The following is a 23,790-nucleotide window of genomic DNA, read 5'->3' on the forward strand; positions in this document are numbered from 1 at the left end:
AGAATTGAAGGAATGATGGATGGTGCTAAATACAGGGAAATTCTTGAGGGAAATCTGTTTCAGTCTTCCAGAGATTTGAGACTGGGATGGAGGTTCACCTTCCAGCAGGACAATGACCCTAAGCATAGTGCTAAAGCAACACTCAAGTGGTTTAAGGGGAAACATTGAAATGTCTTGGAATGGCCTAGTCAAAGCCCAGACCTCAATCCAATTGAGAATCTGTGGTATGACTTAAAGATTGCTGTACACTAGCGGAACCCATCCAACTTGAAGGAGCTGGAGCAGTTTTTCCTTGAAGAATGGGCAAAAATCCCAGTATTTACGTCCTTTAGCAGACGCTCTTATCCAGAGCGACTTACAGTTAGTGCATACATTATTCTTTTTTATTTTCATACTGGCCCCCCGTGGGAATCGAACCCACAACCCTGGCGTTGCAAACGCCATGCTCTACCAACTGAGCTACATCCCTGCCGGCCATTCCCTCCCCTACCCTGGACGACGCTGGGCCAATTGTGCGCCGCCCCATGGGTCTCCCGGTCGTGGCCGGCTACAACAGAGCCAGAGCTAGATGTGCCAAGCTTATAGAGACCAATGGAGAGACTTGCAGCTGTAGATGGCTCTACAAAGTATTGACTTTGGGGGGGGGGGTGAATAGTTATGATCGCTCAAGTTCAGTTTTTTTTTTTTTTTTTTCTTGTTTGTTTCACACACACAAACTATTTTGCATCTTCGAAGTGGTAGGCATGTTGTGTAAATCAAATGATACAAACCCCCCCAAACATCCATTTTAATTCCAGGTTGTAAGGCAACAAAATAGGGAAAATGCCAAAGGGGGGTGAATACTTTTGCAAGCCACTGTACATGTAGGTAGCGGTAAAGTGACTATGCATAGATAAACAGAGTAGCAGTGGCGTATTTGGTTAGTCCAGTGCGTGTACATCGAGCGTGTGAAAGAGTCGGTGTAAAAAAAATCCGAATAAAATAAGGGGGTCAATGTAAATAGTCCAGGTAGCCATTTGATTGTTCAGTAGTCTTATGGTTTGGGGATAGAAGCTGTCATGCGGTAGCAGAGAGTACAGTCTATGACTTGGGTGGCTGGAGTCTTTGACAATTTTTAGGGTCGTCTTTTGATACCGCCTGGTATAGAGGTCTTGTATGGCAGGAAGCTCGGCCCCAGTGATGTACTGTGCAGTACCGTATGCACTACCCTCTGTGGCGCATTGCGGTCGGATGCTGAGCAGTTGCCATTCTAATAATGCTCTCGATGGTGCAGCTGTAGGACTTTTTGAGGATCTGAGGTCCCATGCCAAATCTTTTCAGCCTTCCTGAGGGGGAAGAGGCGTTGTTGTGCCCTCTTCACAACTGTCTTGGTGTGTTTGGACTGTGATAGGTCCTTAGTGATGTGGACACAAAGGAACTTGAAGCTCTCAACTCGCTCCACTACAGCCCTGTCGATATGAATGGAGGCGTGCTCGGCCCTTTTTCTCCTGTAGTCCACGATCAGCTCTTTTGTCTTGCTGACGTTGAGGGAGAGGTTGTTGTCCTGGCACCACACTGCCAGGTCTCTGACCTCCTTGGTATAGGCGGTCTCATCGTCTGCAAACTTAATGATGGTGTTGGAGTAGTGCGCAGCCACGCAGTCGTGAGTGAACAGGGAGTACAGGAGCGGACTAAGCATGCTTCCCTGAGGGGCCACCGTGTTGGCGGATGTGTTGCTGCCTACCCTCACCACCTGGTGGCGTCCCGTCAGGATGTCTATAGGCCACAGGGACTATGGTGGTCTGCTTGAAACATGTAGGTATTACAGACTGGGTCAGGAGAGCGGTTGAAAATGTCAATGAAGACAGCTGGTCAGCACATGCTCTGAGTACGTGTCCTGGTAACGTTAACCTGTTTAAAGGTCTTACTCACATCGGCTACGGAGAGTGTGATCACACAGTCGTCCGGAACAGCTGGTGCTCTCACGCATGGTTCAGTGTTGCTTGCCTCGACGTGAGCATAAAGGCATTTTAGCTCGTCTGGTAGGCTCGCATCATTGGACAGCTTGTAGCTGGGTTTCCCTTGATAATCTGTGATAGTTTGCAAGCCCTGCCACATCCGACGCGCGTCACAGCCTGTGTAGTAGGATTCGATCTTAGTCCTGTATTGATGCTTTGTCAAATGGAAAGTATTTGATCGACTAAATGATTTGAAGTGTGGAAAAATAGTAGCTAGATACCGGAATGCTTTTTTTTACCTGGTTTGTGTTCTGCTCTATGGTGTGAACAGTCTACCTCTTATGTTAAACAGTAGGAGGTCAGAATAGAAAGCTTAGGCAATCACTAAAAGTAGATAACTAAGGGGGGAGCTCATTGTCAATGGAACCATAGTGGCTTTCACTATCTCCTCAAAAGCAGGAAATGGTTTATTTTATTTTAACTCAATTACTGTCTCAGTCACTCGGTTGGGGCAGGGCAGGGGCATTTGCTTCCCAGTCAATAGATTATTTCGGTCGGTTGCCCCAGGCAGCCAGACTGCCATTATTAGAATAAGATATGTGTATATGTCAACAGCTGTACTCATATGGGATATGGCTCTACAATACGCCCTTTACAATGGATTGGATGTATCTGTCTGTGTGGAAGGACAGGAAACATGTCCCCCCCCCCACCCCCCCCAGAATGAATGTGTATCTGGCAACACAGTGAGCATGACGAAAAAGTACCTTGTTAGAGGAAATCAATGTATTTTTTACAGAAAAATCTTTGATCATTGGATTTTGAGTTTGGTTACCCAATTCTTACAGTACACAACGTTTTCCTGATTAGGTGGCATGCGCAGCCACCCGCCATCTTTCTTTCACATTCAAAACTCTCAAACCTTTTATTCACACACGCTGACACAGAGACATCCCAGCAGGCCTTTCCACACTGTTGCACATCCCCAGCCTCGCTAACCCTAACCCCTACAAAGGCCTCTCACCACTCTCCACTCACATTCTTTACCCTCCCAACTGCCAGATTGTAAAAATAGAATGAATCATTCTAAACATAATTCTAATTATGTGTGTCAGATAGCATATGAGGAGGAGTGTTGGGGATGGAAAGATGTCACATTAAACTGCTTAACATGAGCATGGATGTGTCCCAAATAGCACCCTATTCCCTAATATATATAGTGCACTACTTTTGACCAGGGCCCATAGGGAAAAGGGTGCCATTTGGGACGCATGCAATGACTACTTTTTTTATGAAACCCTCTTTTGTCATGCCTCAGATTGTATAGACCCCTCACACTCTAGCCAGAGCTATGTGTAGATACCCTATACCGTACGCCAAGCAAAGGCCTCCCAGCTTTCAAGCCCCACTGTTAGATAATGTGGGTTTTGTTCATTAGACACCAAACTGAAGAAAAATGGACTGAAACGGAGAGGAACTACCTGAACCTGTCCGATAAGAAACGCCTTCTTTTTTTTCATTTTTTTCTGTTGCATAACTTTTTTCCGTTGTGTGCCCTGATGAACAATGCCATAGCTAGTAGCATGAATTCTGTGGGAACAGAGCTGGTTGAGACACCAGGTGGGGTAGATCATTGTGTCCTTTAAGACAGGAGAACTAACAATGTCTTTAACCACAGCTGTATGAATGGAGAAGGTCTCTCATGGGTGGGGGTCACGCTATGCAATTAAAGACACACAATGTTTCCATCATCTGCCTGAACCATGAACTTTGAACTTTGTTAGCTAGCTGGTAGAAGATTTAGAATTTGGGGCAAAGCGCAGTGGCTGTGTAGTGTTACTGACTGAGACTGTGTTTGTAACCATGTTTTGTGTGTTTGTAACCATGTTTTGTGTGTCTGTAATAATGTTTTGTGTGTCACCGTAGACAGCGCCTTCAGAAAGTTTTCACACCCCTTGACTTTTCCCAAATGTTGTTACAGCCTGAATTTAAAATGGATTAAATTGCGATTGTGTGTCACTGGTCTACACACAATACCCCATAATGTCAAAGTGGAAATATGTTTTTAGAAACTTTAACAAATTAATTCAATGAAAAGCTGAAATGTCTTGAGTCAATAAGTATTCAACCCCTTTGTTATGGCAAGCCTAAATAAGTTCAGGAGTAGAAATTAGCTTAACAAGTCACATACAGTGCCTTCGGAAAGTATTCAGACCCCTTGACTTTTTCCACATTTTGTTACGGTACTGCATTATTCTAAAATTTATATATATTTTTTAAAACATCCTCAGCAATCTACACACACTACCCCATAATGCGAGAACAGGTTTTTAGATTTTTTTTTTGCAAATATATTTTAAAAAACAAAACATACCTTATTTACAGACCCTTTGCTATGAGACTTGAAATTGAGCTCCGATGCATCCTGTTTCTATTGATCATCCTTGATGTTTCGAGTCCACCTGTGTTAAATTCAATTGATTGGACATGATTTGGAAAGGCGCACACACCTGTCTATATTTACATTGACATTTTAGTCATTTAGCAGACGCTCTTATCCAGAGCGACTTACAGTTAGTGAGTGCATACATTATTTTTTTTCATACTAGCCCCCTGTGGGAATCGAACCCACAACCCTGGCGTTGCAAACGCCATGCTCTACCAACTGCGCTACATCCCTGCCGCCCATTCCCTCCCCTACCCTGGACGACGCTGGGCCAATTGTGTGCCGCCCCATGGGTCTCCCGGTCGCGGCCGGCTACGACAGAGCCTGGATTCGAACCAGGATCTCTAGTGGCACACAGATAGCGCTGCGATGCAGTGCCTTAGACAACTGCGCCACTCGGGATATATATATATGCACGCACGCACACACATACACACACACACACACACACACAGTCAATTTTGCAGGTTTTCCTACTTACAAAGCATGTAGAGGTCTGTAATTTTTATCATAGGTAGTACACTTCAACTGTGAGAGACAGAATCTAAAACAAAAGTCCAGAAAATCACATTGTATGATTTTAAAGTAATTAATTTGCATTTTATTGCAAGACATAAGTACATGATCACCTACCAACCAGTAAGAATTCCGGCTCTCACAGACCTGTTAGTTTTTCTTTAAGAAGCCCTCCTGTTCTCCACTCATTACCTGTATTAACTGCACCTGTTTGAACTCGTTACCTGTATAAAAGACACCTGTCCACACACTCAATCAAACAGACTCCAACCTCTCCACAATGGCCAAAACCAGAGATAAAATTGTAGACCTGCACAAGGCAGGGATGGGCTACAGGACAATAGGCTGGCAGCTTGGTGAGAAGGCAACAACTGTTGGCGCAATTATTAGAAAATGGAAGAAGTTCAAGATGACGGTCAATCACCGTCGGTCTGGGGCTCCATGCAAGATCTCACCTCGTGGGGCATCAATGATCATGAGGAAGGTGAGGGATCAGCCCAGAACTACACGGCAGGACCTGGTCAATGACCTGAAGAGAGCTGGGACCACAGTCTCAAAGAAAACCATTAGTAACACACTACGCAGTTGTCCAGGCCCGTCTGAAGTTTGCCAACTGGATGATCCAGAGGAGGAATGGGATTAGGTCATGTGGTCTGATGAGACAAAAATATAGCTTTTTGGTCTAAACTCCACTCGCCGTGTTTGGAGGAAGAAGAAGGATGAGTACAACCCCAAGAACACCATCCCAACTGTGAAGCATGGAGGTGAAAACATCATTCTTTGGGGATGCTTTTCTGCAAAGGGGACAGGACAACTGCACCGTATTGAGGGGAGGATGGATGGGGCCATGTATCATGAGATCTTGGCCAACAACCTCCTTCCCTCAGTAAGAGCATTGAAGATGGGTCGTGGCTGGGTCTTCCAGCATGACAACGACCTGAAACACACAGCCAGGGCAACTAAGGAGTGGCTCCGTAAGAAGCATCTCAAGGTCCTGGAGTGGCCTAGCCAGTCTCCAGACCTGAACCCAATAGAAAATCTTTGGAGGGAGCTGAAAGTCCATATTGCCCAGCGACAGCCCCAAAACCTGAATGATCTGGAGAAGGTCTGGAGGAGTGGGCCAAAATCCCTGCTGCAGTGTGTGCAAACCTGGTCAAGACCTACAGGAAACGTATGATCTCTGTAATTGCAAACAAAGGTTTCTGTACCAAATATTAAGTTCTGCTTTTCTGATGTATCAAATACTTATGTCATGCAATAAAATGCAAATTAATTACTTAAAAATCATACAATGTGACTTTCTGGATTTTTGTTTTAGATTCCGTCTCACAGTTGAAGTGTACCTATGATACAAATTACAGACTTCTACATGCTTTGTAAGTAGGAAAACCTGCAAAATCGGCAGTGTATCAAATACTTGTTCTCCCCACTGTATATAAGGTCCCACAGTTGACCGTGCATGTCAGAGCAAAAACCAAGCCATGAGGTCGAAGGAATTGTCTGTAGAGCTCCGAGACAGGATTGTGCCGGCACAGATCTGGGGAAGGGTACCAAAAAATTCTGCAGTGTTGAAGGTCCCCTAGAACACAGTGGCCTCCATCGTTCTTAAATGGAAGAAGTTTGGAACCACCAAGACTCTTCCTAGAGCTGGCCGCCTGGCCAAATTGAGCAATTGGGGGAGAAGGGCCTTGGTCAGGGAGGTGACCAAGAAACCCATGGTCACTCTGACAGAGCTCTAGAGTTCCTCTGTAGAGATGGGAGAACCTTCCAGAAGGACAACCATCTCTGCAGCACTCCACCAATCAGGCCTTTATGGTAAAGTGGCCAGACTGAAGCCACTCCTCAGTAAAAGGCACATGACAGCCCGCTTTGAGTTTGCCAAAAGGCACCTAATGACTCTGACCATGAGAAACAAGATTCTCTGGTCTGATGAAACCAAGATTGAACACTTTGGCCTGAATGCCAAGCGTCATGTCTGGAGGAAAAATGGCACCATCCCTACGGTGAAGCATGGTGGCGGCAACATCATGCTGTAGAGATGTTTTTCAGCGGCAGGGACTGGGAGACTAGTCAGGATCAAGGGAAAGATGAACAGAGCAAAGTACAGAGCGATCCTTGATGAAAACCTGCTCCAGAGCACTCAAGACCTCAGACTGGGGTGAAGGTTCACCTTCCAACAGGACAACGACCCTAAGCACACAGCCAAGACAAAGCAGGAGTGGCTTCAGGACAAGTCTCAATGTCCTTGAGTTGCCCAGCCAGAGCGCAGACTTGAACCCGATGGAACATCTCTGGAGAGGCCTGAAAATAGCTCTGCAGCGACGCTCTCCATCCAACCTGACAGAGCTTGAGAGGATCTGCAGAGAAAAATGGGAAAAACTCCTCAAATACAGGTGTGCCAAGCTTGTAGCGTCATACCCAAGAAGACTCGACGCTGTAATCGCTGCCAAAGGTGCTTCAATAAAGTACTGAGTAAAGGGTCTGAATACTTATGTAAATATATTTCAATTTTTCATTTTTAATAAATTAGCAAACGTTTCTAAAAACCTGTTTTTGCTTTGTCATTATGGGGTATTGTGTGTAGATTGAGGAAAGAAAACTATTTCATTAATTTTAGAATAAGGCTGTAACGAAACAAAATGTGGAAAAAGTCAAGGGGTCTGAATACTTTCTGACGTTGCATGGACTCACTCTGTGTGCAATAGTAGTGTTGAACATAATCTCTGTACCCCACACATACAATTATCTGTAAGGTCCCTCAGTCGACCAGTGAATTTCAAACACAGATTCAACAACTAAGACCAAGGAGGTTTTCCAATGTCTCGCAAAGAAGGGCACCTATTGGTAGATGTGTAAAAAAAAAAAAAAAATGACATTGAATATCCCTTTGAGCATGGTGAAGTTATTAATTACACTTTGGATGGTGTATCAATACACCCAGTCACTACAAAGATACAGGCGTCCTTCCTAACTCAGTTGCCGGAGAGGAAGGAAATCGCTCTGGACTTTAAAACAGTTACTGAGTTTAATGGCTGTGATAGGAGAAAACTGAGGATGGATTAACAACATTGCAGTTACTCCACAATACTAACCTAAATGACAGAGTGAAAAGAAAGAAGCCTGTACAGAATAAAAATATTCCAAAACATGCATCCTGTTTGCAATAAGTAAAACTGCCAAAAATGTGGCAAAGAAATTAACTTTAAGTCCTAAATACAAAGAGTTGTTCTGGGCAAATCCAACAACACATCACATGAGTACCACTCTTCATATTTTCAAGCATGGTGGTGGCTGCATCATGTTATGGGTATGCTTGTCATCGGCAAAGACTAGGGAGTTTCTTTAGGATAAAAAGAAGCTGAATAGAGCTAAGCACAGGCAGAATCCTAGAGGGAAAACCTGCTTGTCTGCTTTCCAACAGACACTGGGAGACAAATTCCCCTTTCAGCAGGACAATAACCTAAAACACAAGGCCAAATATACGCTGGAGTTGCTTACCAAGACGACATTGAATGTTCCTGAGTGGCCTAGTTCGTTTTTTGACGTAAATTGGCTTCAAATTCTATGGCAAGACTTGAAAATGGCTATTTAGTAACTTGACAGAGCTTGAAGAATTTTAAATGGAAAAAGTTGCAAATAATGTAGGGCTGACCCCAATTAATCGATTGTTAGGTAGATAGGTTGTTGGTCATTTACAATTTTAATTTCTAATCTTAATTTTCTGTTAATGCATTCAATATATTATAATGCAGGTCTTTTACCATTCTCATTGTCTGAGTCGACACGTTGTTTGCGGAGTGCACAACCTATGTTACACTTGTGAGTTTATTTTAGGGCTAACCCCATTTTAGTCGATTGTTTGGTCGGCCAAGATTTTTTTAGGAGAACAGTGGCAAATGATGACACAGGTCTGATTCACGCCTGTCTGAGTGGACTAATCCATTGAGGAGGCCTGTCTGAGTGGACTAATCCATTGAGGAGGCCTGTCTCAGTGGATTAATACATTGCAGAGGCCTGTCTCAGTGGACTAATATATTGCGAAGGACCTAATCTAAGGTTGCCGACCACTGGTGTAGCCTCAGGAGTTTAAAGGCAGAATCTGCGAAGGCCAGCAGGAGGAGGGGGGTCAGGAACAGGTTGGTTTCTTCTGGTTAGGCTATATTGGAGGGGGGTCAGGAACAGGCTTCTGGTTAGGCTATATTGGAGGGGGGTCAGGAACAGGCTTCTGGTTAGGCTATATTGGAGGGGGGTCAGGAACAGGCTTCTGGTTAGGCTATATTGGAGGGGGGTCAGGAACAGGCTTCTGGTTAGGCTATATCGGAGGGGGGTCAGGAACAGGCTTCTGGTTAGGCTATATTGGAGGGGGGTCAGGAACAGGCTTCTGGTTAGGCTATATCGGAGCGGGGTCAGGAACAGGTTGGTTTCTTTTGGTTAGGCTATATTGATATCTGGCTCCCCCTTTAGTAATTTGTGTCCTTCATTTTTTTTATTGCAGTGCTTAAAGCATCAGACAAGCTCAGTAGCCTACATATAATTTATTTTATTCAAACATATATGGAAAAACAGCAAGTAAACAAAGTGTGTTTTTACATCCTTTGAGATTGACAATAGTTCCTCAATGTATAAAAAAATAAATAAAAACAAATCCCGCTCTCTCTCCCTTTTCGATTACCATTCAGCGTGAAAGGGAAAAATGTCATGCTCTGATCCAGTGGAAACATTTAAAAAATAGGGCCTACCTGATTACTACTTATCCCTTGTGCAAATAGACTACAGCTGTGTCTGTCCCGAGCTCATTGGCATGGAAACCGAGGGCCCAGAATATTTGATACAATGTTGCAAGTTCGCTAGAGCAAGCTTCAGGCTGGACCCAGTTGATAGTTGATATAATGTTTCTAGTTCGTTGCAGACAGGCCATGTGTAGCCAATGTGATTTATATCAGGATATTTTCTACCTGCAGGCTGCAATGTTTTTATTTGTTGGCTTTATGTAGACTATTTTTAGATAGTTGGCAGTGACAATTACTTTTTAGCTTTGTATCATTTTGATTTGAATAGAATTTTGATTAACCACACGTCAATGATTTTGAGATACGAAGACCTTATTATAAATTAAATTAATCTGTTCCACGAAAATGTACATATGAAAATCATAACTGGCACGCAGATCGGTAGAAATGGTAAGATAAATTGGCATTCCACATGAGAAAGGTTGCCGACTCCTCGTGTAGCCTATTACCAGCAACTTCAGGAGAGTAACGGCAGAATCTGAGAGAGCCAGTAGGAGCGGGAGGAGAATGGTCAGGTTTATGTTTTTTTCCTTCTGGTTATCTTGTTCTCTGGCTCCTCCTGAAGTCATTTGTGTGTCTTTTAATTATTTCATCAAACAGGGCGCTTAAAGCGTCAGACAAGCTCAGTGCATATAGTTGATTTTATTAAAACACATAGGGTGTGTCTATATATGGAAAAATACACGTTGGTCGAAAGAACAGACTCCTTTCGGACGACCGAGAATTTGTTTTCGTCAGACAGCCCTAAAGATATTGTACAATCCAGGTGTGGAAAGCTCTTAAGACACTTACCCAGAAAGACTCACAGCTGTAATCGCTGCCAAAGGTGATTCTAACATGTATTGACTCAGCAGTGTGCATACTTAAGTAAATTAAGATTTTGTTTCATTTTCAATAAATTAGTAAACATTTCTAAAACCATGTTTTCACTTTGTCATTATGGGGGATTGTGTGTAGATTATTATTATTATTATTATTATTATTATTATTATTATTTTTTAATCCATTTTGAATTCAGGCTGTATTACAACATGGAATAATTCAAGGGGTATGAATATTTTCTGAAGGCACTATGCGTGTGTAATCATGTATGCGTGTGTAATCATGTTTTAATGTGTGTTTACAGAAAGGCAGTGGGGGCTGGGCGGAGGAGAATGAAGGAGGTAAAACAAGAGGAGAGCCATCCAGAGACTTTGCCAAGGTGATCAGATTGGATAAGATGTTCAGACCGATATAAGCTGATGATGCGTTAAACTAAACTCAAAGCTCAAGTAAAACTAATCCACACAGACCATCTGAGAAAATCTAGGATACGTTCCAATTCTCTACCCTTCTCCCAAAGTGTGCACTCGTACACTCCCCTCATGGATTTAAAAGGAATGGACTGGTGTAAGGAATATGGTGGAATGTACTCCCTCCAACTATGCTTGCACCAATCCGATGCCTGTACATGCATGAGGGGGGGAGTGAACAAGTGCACACTTCGTGGTGAAGGGTAGAGAATCGGAATGCAGCCCTAGACTCAAAAGTTCTAAAATCTGAATGCAACTGACAAAATCTGAACCAGTTGAGATGAGTCTAGATTTTCTCAATGGCCTGTGTGGACCTAACACTGGATAGTGGACGGGGTCGTATGTCTGAATTGTGAATACACATAGTTAATAACCATCCAAACATGATTCTAAGTTAGTTATAAACTTAGTTATGACGTTATTAACACATTTAATTTCCATCCCCAGCTGTATGAACTGGACAGTGACCCAAATCGGAAGGAGTTCCTTGATGAACTGTTTGTGTATATGCAGAAACGAGGTAAAGCTTCTTTCTTCACCGAGCATTGTACTGTAAAGCCAGTTCTGCTTTAGTGGAAAACATTGTACTGGGATTCCTCACTTTAGATTTGTACATTTGAAACTCCATAAAATGTAATGTGATCCATTTCCTCTTTCAGTTCTGTTCTGGACAGAGTTTTTCAGTAAGGATCTTAACCTTAAGTCCTAGGAGTCATGTCTGGGGGGTTTGAGTCCCCTCCTAAGCAAATAACCCTTTTACCAACAGTTTCCTGAAATTCCTCCAGCCACATTTTTTTGACTGAATTCATAAGAAAATAATCAACATCGCACATATACACAATTTAACCATCTATTCATGGTTTTATGAATACAATAAATAAAAAAAAGAGTTGCAGTAATTAAACTGTGGTTAGACAGTTTTAAATCCTCCAATTCAAATATATGTCAGCTGTAATCAAAGCTATGGTGATTCTTTCCAGCTTACAATAATTTACCAACTAGCCAACAGCTACCTACAGTGCCTTCACACCTTCATATTTTCAAGCATTGTGGTGGCTGCATCATGTTATAGGTATGCTTGTCATAAGCAACAACCAATTTGACAGAGCCTGAATAATTCAGACAATAATAATAATAATAATAATAATAATAATAATAATAATAATAATGTGCAAACATAGTACAAACCATGTGTGCAAAGCTCTTAGAGACTTACCCAGAAAGACTCACAGCTGTAATCGCCGCCAAAGGTGATTCTAACCTTATTGACCCATGGGTGTGAAATACTTTAAGTAATGTGATTTCACAACCGCCGACGGCTTTTGGAGTTGCCTATATATGCGACCGAGCAAAATAATAGGCCTACACTTGATTTAGGCTACATTATAGCATGCTAAATGTTTCTGATCAGTGATAGATGAGGTCATGTAGCATATGTGGACACCTGCTCGTCGAACATCTCATTCCAAAGTCATGGGCGTTAATATGGAGTTGGTCCCCCCCTTTGCTGCTATAACAGCCTCTACTCTTCTGGGAAGGCTTTCCACTAGATGTTGGAACATTGCTACGGGGGGTTGCTTCCATTCAACCACAAGAACATTAGTGAGGTTGGGCACTGATGTTGTACGATTAGGCCTGGCTCGCAGTCAGCGTTCCAATTCATCCCAAAGGTGTTCGATGGGGTTGAAGTCAGGGCTCTGTGCAGGCCAGTCTTCCACACCGATCTCGACAAACCATTTCTGTATGGACCTCGCTTTGTGCACAGGGGCATTGTCATGCTGAAACAGGAAAGGGCCTTCCCCAAACTGTTGCCACAAAGTTGGAAGCACAGAATGGTCTAGAATGTCATTGTATGCTGTAGCGTTAAAGATTTCCCTTCACTGGAACTAAGGGGCCTAGCCTGAACCATGAAAAACAGCCCCAAACCATTATTCCTCCTCCACCAAACTTTACAGTTGGCACTATGCATTCGGGCAGGTAGCGTTCTCCTGGCATCCGCCAAACCAGATTCGTCCGTCGGACTGCCAGATGGTGAAGCGTGATTCATCACTCCAGAGAACGCAATTCCACTGCTCCAGAGTCCAATGGCGGCGAGCTTTACACCACTCCAGCCGACGCTTGGCGTTGCGCATGGTGATCTCAGGCTTGTGTGTGGTTGCTCGGCCATGGAAACCCATTTCATGAATCTCCTGACAAACAGTTCTTCAGCACTCGGCGGTCCCGTTCTGTGAGTTTCGCGGCTGAGCCGTTGTTGCTCCTAGATGTTTCCACTTCACAATAACAGCACTTAAAGTTGACCGGGGCAGTTCTAGCAGGGCAGGAATTTTGACAAACTGACTTGTTGGAAAGGTGGCATCCTATGACGGTGCCGCGTTAAGTCACTGAGCTCTTCAGTAAGGCCATTCTACTGCCATTTGTCTATGGAGATCGCATGGCTGTGTGCTACATTTGATGTGGCTGAAATAGCCGAATCCACTCATTTGAAGGTGTCCACATACTTTTGTATATACCTTGAAATAATGGTAGGGGTGTGGATCAGAAAACCAGTCAGTATGTGGCGGTCCTTACATTTTGTCAGCCGGTTATTGTCATACAAAAGACTGCCGGTTTCACGGTAATTGACCGGTAATTAACATAAACACTTTATCTCCAGGCCTCCACGCATACAAACCGCTGATCCGCGCTTTTTGGAACATCTACATAAATTTTTTTTTTAAATTGAATAAATCAATTTAATATACACCATCACAATAAATCCATTATTTATTTTAGGGAGGTGTAAAAGATTATATGAAGAACATTTATTTCAGAAGAACAGAATGAGCCCTACTATATGTTATCTGGCTATGTGCCATGCCATAGTCTATAGGCTTGTTCGTTTAGCAGACAAGATATGCTTCAGTCCTGTGCCATTATTTTATATTTAATGATTTTATAGTAAGAAGAATATAATTGAACACGACGCTATACATGCTGTCTGCCATCTGCCTGGTACATTTGAAACCGGGATTAATCCGTGAAGGGCACACTTCTCCAGCGTGCCAGTGGCCATTTGAAGGTGAGCGTTTGCCCACTGAAGTCGGTTACGACGCCAAACTGCAGTCAGGTCCAAGACCCTGGTGAGGACGACGAGTATGCAGATGAGCTTCCCTTACATGGTTTCTGACAGTTTGTGTAGAAATTATTTGGTTGTGCAAACCCACAGTTTCATCAGCTGTCCGGGTGGCTGGTCTCAGACGATCCCGCAGGTGAAGAAGCCAGATGTCGAGGTCCTGGGCTGGCGTGGTTACATGCGATCTGCGGTTGTAAGGCCGGTTGCCAAATTCTCTAAAATGACGTTGGGAGGCGGCTTATGGTAGAGAAATGAACATTAATTTCCCTGGCAACAGCTCTGGTGGACATTCCTGCAGTCAGCATGCCAATTGCATGCTCCCTCAAAAGTTGAGACATCTATGGCATTGTGTTGTGTGACAAAACTACACATTTATTGGCCTTTTGTCCCCAACACAAGGTGCACCTGTGTAATGATCATGCTGTTTAATCAGCTTCTTGATATGCCACACCTGTATGGATGGATTATCTTGGCAAAGGAAAAATGTTCACTAATGGGGAAATAAACACATTTGTGCACAGAATTTGAGAAAAATAAGCTTTTTGTGCGTATGGAAAATTTCTGGGATTCTTTTTTTTTTTCAGCTCATGAAACATGGGCCAAACACGTAACGTGTTGCGTTTTTTATATTTTTATTGAGTAGAACATTCTGGCAGAATGTTCTAATTAATAAGCCAACTGACAGATGATCATGAGCAGCTCAATTTACAGTAGCTAGCATTTCCACAGCCTAAGGGATGTAGCTCAGTTGATAGAGCATGGCGTTTGCAACGCCAGGGTTGTGGGTTCGATTCCCACAGGGGGTATGAAAAAAATAAAATAATAATAATGTATGCACTAACTGTAAGTCGCTCTGGATAAGAGCGTCTGCTAAATGACTAAAATGTAAATGTAATTGTAGCCAAACCAATATCCAAACAGAGATTCAGTGGAGAAAAAAAATGGACATTGATTGTTTCAAAGCAGCGCGAAGCGTTGCTGAATTAGTTTACCACATGCGGGTAGGTGCTTCAAATGTATTATAACAATTGGATGACTTTAGGAGTTTTGATGCCTTCGATAGGATTAGCAGACTTTATTCCAATACATTCAGTGGTACTTTAGTCTTCGACCACTGGGTTAAATAGGTGTTATGAACCTGCCATATTACTGTAGCTAGATAAAACAGACTCTACTGTACAACCTACCGTGTTTTGGAAACAATGAACTGTCAGAATGGTATTTATGTTCAGCGTTAGGAAGTCTGACCTCCATTTTAAATAAAATCCTGCTGCCTAAATCTTGGCCCCATAGGCATTGAGTGACTCCTTCCATCTTGGATCTGTAGACGCATGTAGAGCAAATGAAACTGGGCATCTCCAGGTCAACCGTATCCCCATCATGATATCTGCCACCATCTTGGATCCCTAATAAATACAAATACCCTTGTATTATTACCTGTATCCAAGTGCATTGCTGGATAATTCTCACTGCAAAACCATCACCATGAAAAAGCATAATCCTTGCCTACCCCAGTCACGGTTATTCAAGTCTTTTTAATGTGAACAATCGGTCTGGTCACCTCTCTTGGCAAGGGCATCAAAGTCTGGTGTCATCTTTGATGTAGAGATTCTCAGAACAGCTGACAAGTGGTGATTTGTTCAATTTGACCTGTGACGGGATTTGTTGTAATTCATAACTGAGAACGTCTGTTCTCACATATGTGGACCAGAATAAAACAAGCAGCCTTTGTGGGTGCTTTTTAATGTTTGGAAACTTTTGTTTCATTCAGTGAGCCGTAGAACTGGTCTATTGTTGCTGTTTTGTACTTCTCCTTCAAAGCACTGTAACGTTGGATGTTGATGAGCTCCAACTGTGTGTCTTGGTGGTGCTTTCTCACTGTCGAAAGACAGAGGGCATCATACAAGCTCTATCTTAGTCTCAATCTTGGGTGAAGTCTGAGAAGCGGCGGGTAAACTCAGCATGCAGGTCGATCAAAGTGCTACTGTACGTCTCAGTGCGGCTCTGCGATGTGGGCGCGTTCAGTGCGGCTCTGCGATGTGGACGTGTTCAGTGCGGCTCTGCGATGTGGACGTGTTCAGTGCGGCTCTGCGATGTGGACGTGTTCAGTGCGGCTCTGCGATGTGGACGCGTTCAGTGCGGCTCTGCGATGTGGACGCGTTCAGTGCGGCTCTGCGATGTGGACGCGTTCAGTGCGGCTCTGCGATGTGGACGCGTTCAGTGCGGCTCTGCGATGTGGACGCGTTCAGTGCGGCCAATGAGCGAGAGACCGGCTGCTCATTTGTCTGGAGAACAACATAAGTTTGGCCTTGAATGCTTTCACGTTGGAATACAGTTCATGCACAAAAACACAATTTCCCTGCAGTTTCACATTTAGATCGTTCAGATGCCCCAATATGTCCACACCGAAAGCAAAGTCGCCCAGCCAGTCTGTGTCTTTCAACTCTGAGAAGTCGTCAGCTTTACCAACCATATCAAGGAACATACCTATCTCCCCTTTCAGTTCCCACACGGAGAAATACCTTTCCCAGGCGTAGCCAGCGCACATTTTGAATGGTACAACAAGTCCTGGTGCTCTGCCTCTGTGTCATTGACAAGCTGAATGAATTGACGATGGTTAAGCCCCCTTGCCCGTATGAAGTTGACAAGTTTTACAACCACTTTGACAACATTTTCCAGTTTTAGCATGCTTGCTTGAAAAATGACGATTGAGATTATATTCCTTAAAAACGGCAACGCTTTCTTGGCATGTCAGACATACCGCCTTTTGTCCAATATTTGTTAAACATTTATTTTTCTGTCCATTCTTTCTTTAAACACACGACATTGAGTCCACTTTTCTCATTTTCGCAGCACTCATTTTTCACGTCAAAAGTCGTCAAGCAATGAAGTGGCTATGATGACTGAGCGCATTCTGAATCTGACTGTAGGCCCAAATACAGACCAGGCTACAGGGCCATCTATTGGAGGTTGCTTGTATATCACGGAATTAGTAATTTTAGGGCAAAAAATCGTAACTCCTATTTAATACATCTAGTTTCAACTCTTCTACCGGTTTTTACCCTTCTCTCCAGGCACCCCGGTCAACCGCATACCCATCATGGCTAAGCAGGTGCTGGACCTGTACATGCTCTACAAACTGGTGACTGAGAAGGGTGGGCTGGTGGAGGTCATTAACAAGAAGAACTGGAGAGAGATCACTAGAGGACTCAACCTGCCCACCTCCATCACCTCCGCAGCCTTCACCCTCCGCACCCAGTGAGTCCACTACACTTGGGCATTAGGCATCAAACAGAAGGAAATGCTCTGAAATTTAGTTAAACGGGGAGGTAATCAGTAAATGGTCTTTGTGTTCAAAAAGGATTGGCCTGAGCAAGATTAGCTAATTTGCGGCGTAGATGTGCTCATCTTCAATTAAATGAGAAGTGTGAAAAGCTAATTAGAAGTCTGTGAAGCTGCTCAGGACCTAGCTAGGCCAATCACCTCATGATGGGGAAAGTACTTCTAAATACAAAAAAAAAAAATTAATCCAACCACTGCCTCATCCTATGTCCACCCAGGTATATGAAGTACCTGTACCCATACGAGTGTGAGAAGAAGGGGCTGAGCTCTCCAGGCAAGCTCCAGGCTGCTATAGACGGTAACCGGAGGGAAGGCCGAAGACCCAGCTACAGCAACAACCTGTACCACTTCTCCCCCTCCACCGCCCCTGGCCACCCACACCACTCCCTCCTCTCTCCCCCCAAGATGCCTCACTACTCCTCAGCCGGTCACAACGACCTGCACACCTCCCCCAGCCCATCTCTGAAGAGATCCGCAGGTGCTCTTGCGTTTTTTTTTTGTTTTTTTTTTAAACACATAAATGTTTTTGTTATGTAGTTAGGAAATCATCTGTTGTTCACCTAACTGTGACCGCAGCTGTCACCAACATGTGACGACCTTGTGATGGGCTACGTAGTTTTGACACCACATTTATAAAAAGTAAACGTGCTATTATGGCGCCCTCTACTGTCAGATTAATTCAGACCTGATCACTCGCCATCCAAATAACATGCACCTGATAAGTGAACAAATGACTGACCGTGTTTTTTTTAATCTAATCTAATGGCCTTGTTTTGAAAACATTGATAAATGTTGAATATTTGAAGAGTGACACACTAATCTGTAAAAAAATAAATATATTCCCCCTCTGTTCTCCTCTTCCACTCTGTTCCCTCTCAGAGGAGATGTCGACCCCCATGCCGCCAAGCCGCCTACCCATGACCCATGCTCTCTCCCTGGGGCAACAGCAGCTAGCCCAGGTCGCCAACCTGGAGCACCTCCGAGAGAAACTGGAGAGAGGAGGAGGAGGAGGAGGAGAGGGCCCAGACAGGAAGATGGCCCGCTTGACCATGGAGGAACAGCAGAGACTGATGCAACAGGCCTTCCAACGGAACCTGCTGGCTATGGCCTCTCACTTCAACCCCGGCATGAAGCAGCTCAAACTCATCAACAACAACGGACACGGTCAGTACTGGGCTGGGTGTTTTTGGCTACCAATTATTGTCATATTGTACCACTTACACAGTCAGATCTAACCTGATCTCAGATCTGTTTGTGCTCTTTCCAACTCCATTGCATTCATTGTCAAGCCAAACACATTTACCCACATCAGTTAATTCTAAACATGAACTCTGACTGTGTCATTCCTCTTTGTCCCACCTCAGAGAGTACCGGTAAGCAGGACCTGTCTCTCAGTATCTCCAGTAACGGGGCTGCCAGCATCAGTGTGTCTGTGGAGGTCAATGGAACTCAATACTCAGGTTAGTAAATGATGCTGCAATATTCTTTTTTTTTATTCTTGAGCCATTTTAGACCGGTTTCAGAAACGATTCCTAGCACTTTACTCCACTACTGACTTACCAAATGTGTTCTTGTCTCCCCCTGTAGGAATGCTGTTTGCCCAGAACACTCCTGGTGCACCCTCTGTGACGTCTGAGACCATGCCTCCTACTGGACAGAGTGGTTGTGGTGTCCTTTCCTCCTCTCAAAGCCCTTCCTCCACGTCCTCCTCTTCCTCCAAGGGGCCCAACTGAGCAGAGTGCTCCACCACTGAACCCCCGCCAGTCTCTCTCCAGTATACTAATGTTATTCTATTGTCCTGTGTTGAGGACAAACTGGTGTACCAATCAAATGACCTCTTCTCTAGTCAAACTTAATATAATCTGTGTTATTGACGACAAATAGGGGTGGAATTTGAAAAAGTCACTCTGGGAGATGACCAATGTAAAATTATAGGAATTTACCTTAAAAACAAATGTACATGTCAAGGTATTGAATGTACAACCAACTGTTGTCTCTGGTTAAATATTATATAAACTATTACTTTATCTATGGTCCTCCACTGAACACACATTTGCTTGTATACAAACAATGCATTTTGGGAAAAATCTAATCTTACAGCCAGGTGAAGAAGCAACATGAATAGTTTTTTATTTTGGTATGTTTTATTAATAGATGTTTTTTTTTCCCCAATGTTTTTATTTGTTGATGATCATTTATTTTCATGTGATACTAATATTTGCTGTTTTCTTTGTATATGTCAATTCATTGGCTGTGAATGCTACAGTACTAGTGAATAACCGTTTCCCTTAGTGCCACGTACACAAACTGCTTGTGAACAGACTCATGTATTTAAGTTGAGGAGGGCTGAAGATTGGAATTGAGTTACTTTTCTGATCAGGTTTAAAAATGGAACTACTGTATGGTGATTGGCTATACTCTGGAGCCGATTGTTTGTCTCTACCTCATTGATGGTTCGAACATTATATGGTAGCCACCATCACTTCTGTTTACAAAATATGTTATAACCATCAACCGGACAATATGGATGCCAATAAGGGCTTTCAACCGGTGCATTCATTTTAACTTGCCTTGGGGCCTGTTGGGTGGTTTTACATATTTGAGACCAGCCTAAAAGAGCAAGTCCCCCCCCCCCCCCCCAACTTGTTAACAGGGTGAGGTAAAACAGATGAACCCAGTTCTCATGTTCTCTTACTTTTAGCTAAAGTCAAACTACAAACATCCAAGGATACTTTTTGGTAACAGCTCAGAGAGGCAAGATGTTTTGTAAAACAGGAATCTATATACTTCTTACCTCATTTTAAAGGGGTAGTTCAGTATTTTACAACTTGATGTTACGTGGTTCCTCACCCTGAAAGTCGTCTATGGCCCTGAAAGTCGTCTATGGCCCTGGAGAAACTGTACTTTCAGGATGAGGAACCATCTAACGTTAGTTTGTAAAATACGGAACTTGCCCTTTAATGGCTTTCCATTTCGGGAAGTGACTTTCTCCGGGACTCCTTATGGACCAGGGAGGACTCCCCACAGACCACACTAACATTATCATACCAAACACCCACAGAATGTGTCTTTAGAATACTCCTCAGGAAAAACATTCAGCATTCATATAGTGTGACACTGAAACGAGTCTCTTCGACGTCTACCTCATGATGATGTCTGCGTCATGGGAGCTGGGTTGTGTTCATTAGGGCAAAATGCTTTGAAACGGAAAACTAAATTGTCAGTTTCTTATTGGACGAGACCAGGTAGTCTTGTTTGGTGCCTAAGGAACACGACCTTGGAGTACTTGTGACCCACTGGGCAGAACCATAAAACTCAGGGGATGGGCTATGCTGCCCGTCTTATCTTTCAGACCAGTCATTGGTCAGGGATCTTATTTAATATAGTAATTGTGTACGTACAATCACGGGGCCCACAATCATAGCCTGGTAAAACTGTACCGAATGCTGTGTCCAGTGTTTCAGCTCACCACTTTCACTTTTACAGAAATATTCCGTCTGGTTTAACCTGGCTAACAGTCATGTATACCTCACGCTGCAAATCGCACGCACAGAATGCCTCAACTCTCCAAGCTGTGCTATAGACAGACCACAGACCTCTTTCATGTATTAATGGGGAAACAAGTCGGATGTTTTTTTTGATGTGGACAGGAGGAAATAAAAAAAATACGTCTGATGTAAAATAAGAGCTTTCTGCACTTTAGTATTGTTATGCGTGTTACCTAGCCTCCAGACCTAAAGCCTGGTCGGTCTTAATGCTTTACGAATGTAGTTATAAATGTTTATGAGCTGTTATTAGCGCCTGACATAGGATACGTGTGCTTATAATGCATTCTGAAGAGAATATTCATAGGAAGTGTTACTGAAAAGGATGCAGTATATGAACTAGTGACCAGTTGGTGGGGGCATTGTCTCCTGTACGGAGACGACGTCTCTGTAGCAGAACGCATCACATCTGTCTGTGCTCTGTTTATTTCAAATGTGTTATTACTGTGTTATTAAGCCAATCTAGATAAGGTTATTTAGAGAGCTTTTTAAATAGTATTTTTTTTTTTATGTAAAATTGTATGTTCATGTTACCGTAACCTCACTCACACACATATCAACCTCCACAACATCTTACAGTGTGTATGTGCGTCCGTGTGTGTGTGTGAGAAAGATGGAGAGAGAGAGAGAGTGTGTGTGTGTGTGTGTGTGAGCTTTGCTTCCTGAACTCTGATGTATAAAAGATGGGTGACTGGGGACATGCTAGTGGAAGTGACCGCTTGTTGGTCATGGGGATTAGGGCGGGTGTTTGTGTGTGTGTTTGCATGTGCAGGGAGGAGGGGTGAAAGGGTGGTTTACTGTTTGTGCATGTGCAGGGAGGAGGGGTGAAAGGGTGGTTTACTGTTTGTGCGTGTGCAGGGAGGAGGGGTGAAAGGGTGGTTTACTGTTTGTGCGTGTGCAGGGAGGAGGGGTGAAAGGGTGGTTTACTGTTTGTGCGTGTGCAGGGAGGAGGGGTGAAAGGGTGGTTTACTGTTTGTGCGTGTGCAGGGAGGAGGGGTGAAAGGGTGGTTTACTGTTTGTGCGTGTGCAGGGAGGAGGTGCAGGGAGGAGGGGTGAAAGGGTGGTTTACTGTTTGTGCGTGTGCAGGGAGGAGGTGCAGGGAGGAGGGGTGAAAGGCGTGTCCAGGGAGGAGGGGTGAAAGGCGTGTGCAGGGAGGAGGGGTGAAAGGCGTGTCCAGGGAGGAGGGGTGAAAGGCGTGTCCAGGGAGGAGGGGTGAAAGGCGTGTCCAGGGAGGAGGGGTGAAAGGCGTGTGCAGGGAGGAGGGGTGAAAGGCGTGTCCAGGGAGGAGGGGTGAAAGGGTGGTTTACTGTTTGTGTGTGTGCAAGGAGGAGGGGTGAAAGGCGTGTCCAGGGAGGAGGGGTGAAAGGCGTGTCCAGGGAGGAGGGGTGAAAGGCGTGTCCAGGGAGGAGGGGTGAAAGGCGTGTCCAGGGAGGAGGGGTGGTGTGTGTCCAGGGAGGAGGGGTGGTGTGTGTCCAGGGAGGAGGGGTGGTGTGTGTCCAGGGAGGAGGGGTGGTGTGTGTGCAGGGAGGAGGGGTGGTGTGTGTGCAGGGAGGAGGGGTGGTGTGTGTCCAGGGAGGAGGGGTGGTGTGTGTCCAGGGAGGAGGGGTGGTGTGTGTGCAGGGAGGAGGGGTGGTGTGTGTGCAGGGAGGAGGGGTGGTGTGTGTCCAGGGAGGAGGGGTGGTGTGTGTCCAGGGAGGAGGGGTGGTGTGTGTGCAGGGAGGAGGGGTGAAAGGCGTGTCCAGGGAGGAGGGGTGGTGTGTGTCCAGGGAGGAGGGGTGGTGTGTGTCCAGGGAGGAGGGGTGGTGTGTGTCCAGGGAGGAGGGGTGGTGTGTGTCCAGGGAGGAGGGGTGGTGTGTGTGCAGGGAGGAGGGGTGGTGTGTGTCCAGGGAGGAGGGGTGGTGTGTGTCCAGGGAGGAGGGGTGGTGTGTGTCCAGGGAGGAGGGGTGAAAGGCGTGTCCAGGGAGGAGGGGTGAAAGGCGTGTCCAGGGAGGAGGGGTGGTGTGTGTCCAGGGAGGAGGGGTGGTGTGTGTGCAGGGAGGAGGGGTGGTGTGTGTCCAGGGAGGAGGGGTGGTGTGTGTCCAGGGAGGAGGGGTGAAAGGCGTGTGCAGGGAGGAGGGGTGAAAGGCGTGTCCAGGGAGGAGGGGTGAAAGGCGTGTCCAGGGAGGAGGGGTGAAAGGCGTGTCCAGGGAGGAGGGGTGAAAGGCGTGTCCAGGGAGGAGGGGTGGTGTGTGTCCAGGGAGGAGGGGTGAAAGGCGTGTCCAGGGAGGAGGGGTGTGTGTGTCCAGGGAGGAGGGGTGGTGTGTGTGCAGGGAGGAGGGGTGAAAGGCGTGTCCAGGGAGGAGGGGTGGTGTGTGTGCAGGGAGGAGGGGTGGTGTGTGTCCAGGGAGGAGGGGTGAAAGGCGTGTGCAGGGAGGAGGGGTGAAAGGCGTGTCCAGGGAGGAGGGGTGAAAGGCGTGTCCAGGGAGGAGGGGTGAAAGGCGTGTCCAGGGAGGAGGGGTGGTGTGTGTCCAGGGAGGAGGGGTGAAAGGCGTGTCCAGGGAGGAGGGGTGTGTGTGTCCAGGGAGGAGGGGTGGTGTGTGTGCAGGGAGGAGGGGTGAAAGGCGTGTCCAGGGAGGAGGGGTGGTGTGTGTGCAGGGAGGAGGGGTGGTGTGTGTCCAGGGAGGAGGGGTGGTGTGTGTCCAGGGAGGAGGGGTGGTGTGTGTCCAGGGAGGAGGGCGTGTCCAGGGAGGAGGGGTGGTGTGTGTCCAGGGAGGAGGGCGTGTCCAGGGAGGAGGGGTGGTGTGTGTCCAGGGAGGAGGGGTGGTGTGTGT

At 45.3% G+C, this 23,790-nt stretch overlaps 1 protein-coding gene across 1 annotated transcript in view; it reads left to right on the forward strand.

Annotated features, from left to right (window-relative positions):
- The window catches only part of LOC311135238 (AT-rich interactive domain-containing protein 3A-like), a 30,861-nt gene extending 11,397 nt beyond the window's left edge, over window positions 1-19,464 (forward strand). Inside the window, exons 3-9 of the mRNA XM_084169177.1 lie at window positions 10,816-10,890; window positions 11,429-11,501; window positions 17,168-17,351; window positions 17,654-17,913; window positions 18,315-18,599; window positions 18,800-18,895; window positions 19,023-19,464. Coding sequence (XP_084025303.1) covers window positions 10,816-10,890; window positions 11,429-11,501; window positions 17,168-17,351; window positions 17,654-17,913; window positions 18,315-18,599; window positions 18,800-18,895; window positions 19,023-19,168 — 1,119 coding nt within the window. The 3' untranslated portion in view covers window positions 19,169-19,464. The remainder of the gene's footprint in view (window positions 1-10,815; window positions 10,891-11,428; window positions 11,502-17,167; window positions 17,352-17,653; window positions 17,914-18,314; window positions 18,600-18,799; window positions 18,896-19,022) is intronic.
- Window positions 19,465-23,790: the final 4,326 nt, after the last annotated feature.

The sequence above is a fragment of the Coregonus lavaretus genome (assembly GCF_964263955.1).
Source record: "Coregonus lavaretus genome assembly, chromosome: 9".
Classification (NCBI taxonomy): Eukaryota; Metazoa; Chordata; class Actinopteri; order Salmoniformes; family Salmonidae; genus Coregonus; species Coregonus lavaretus.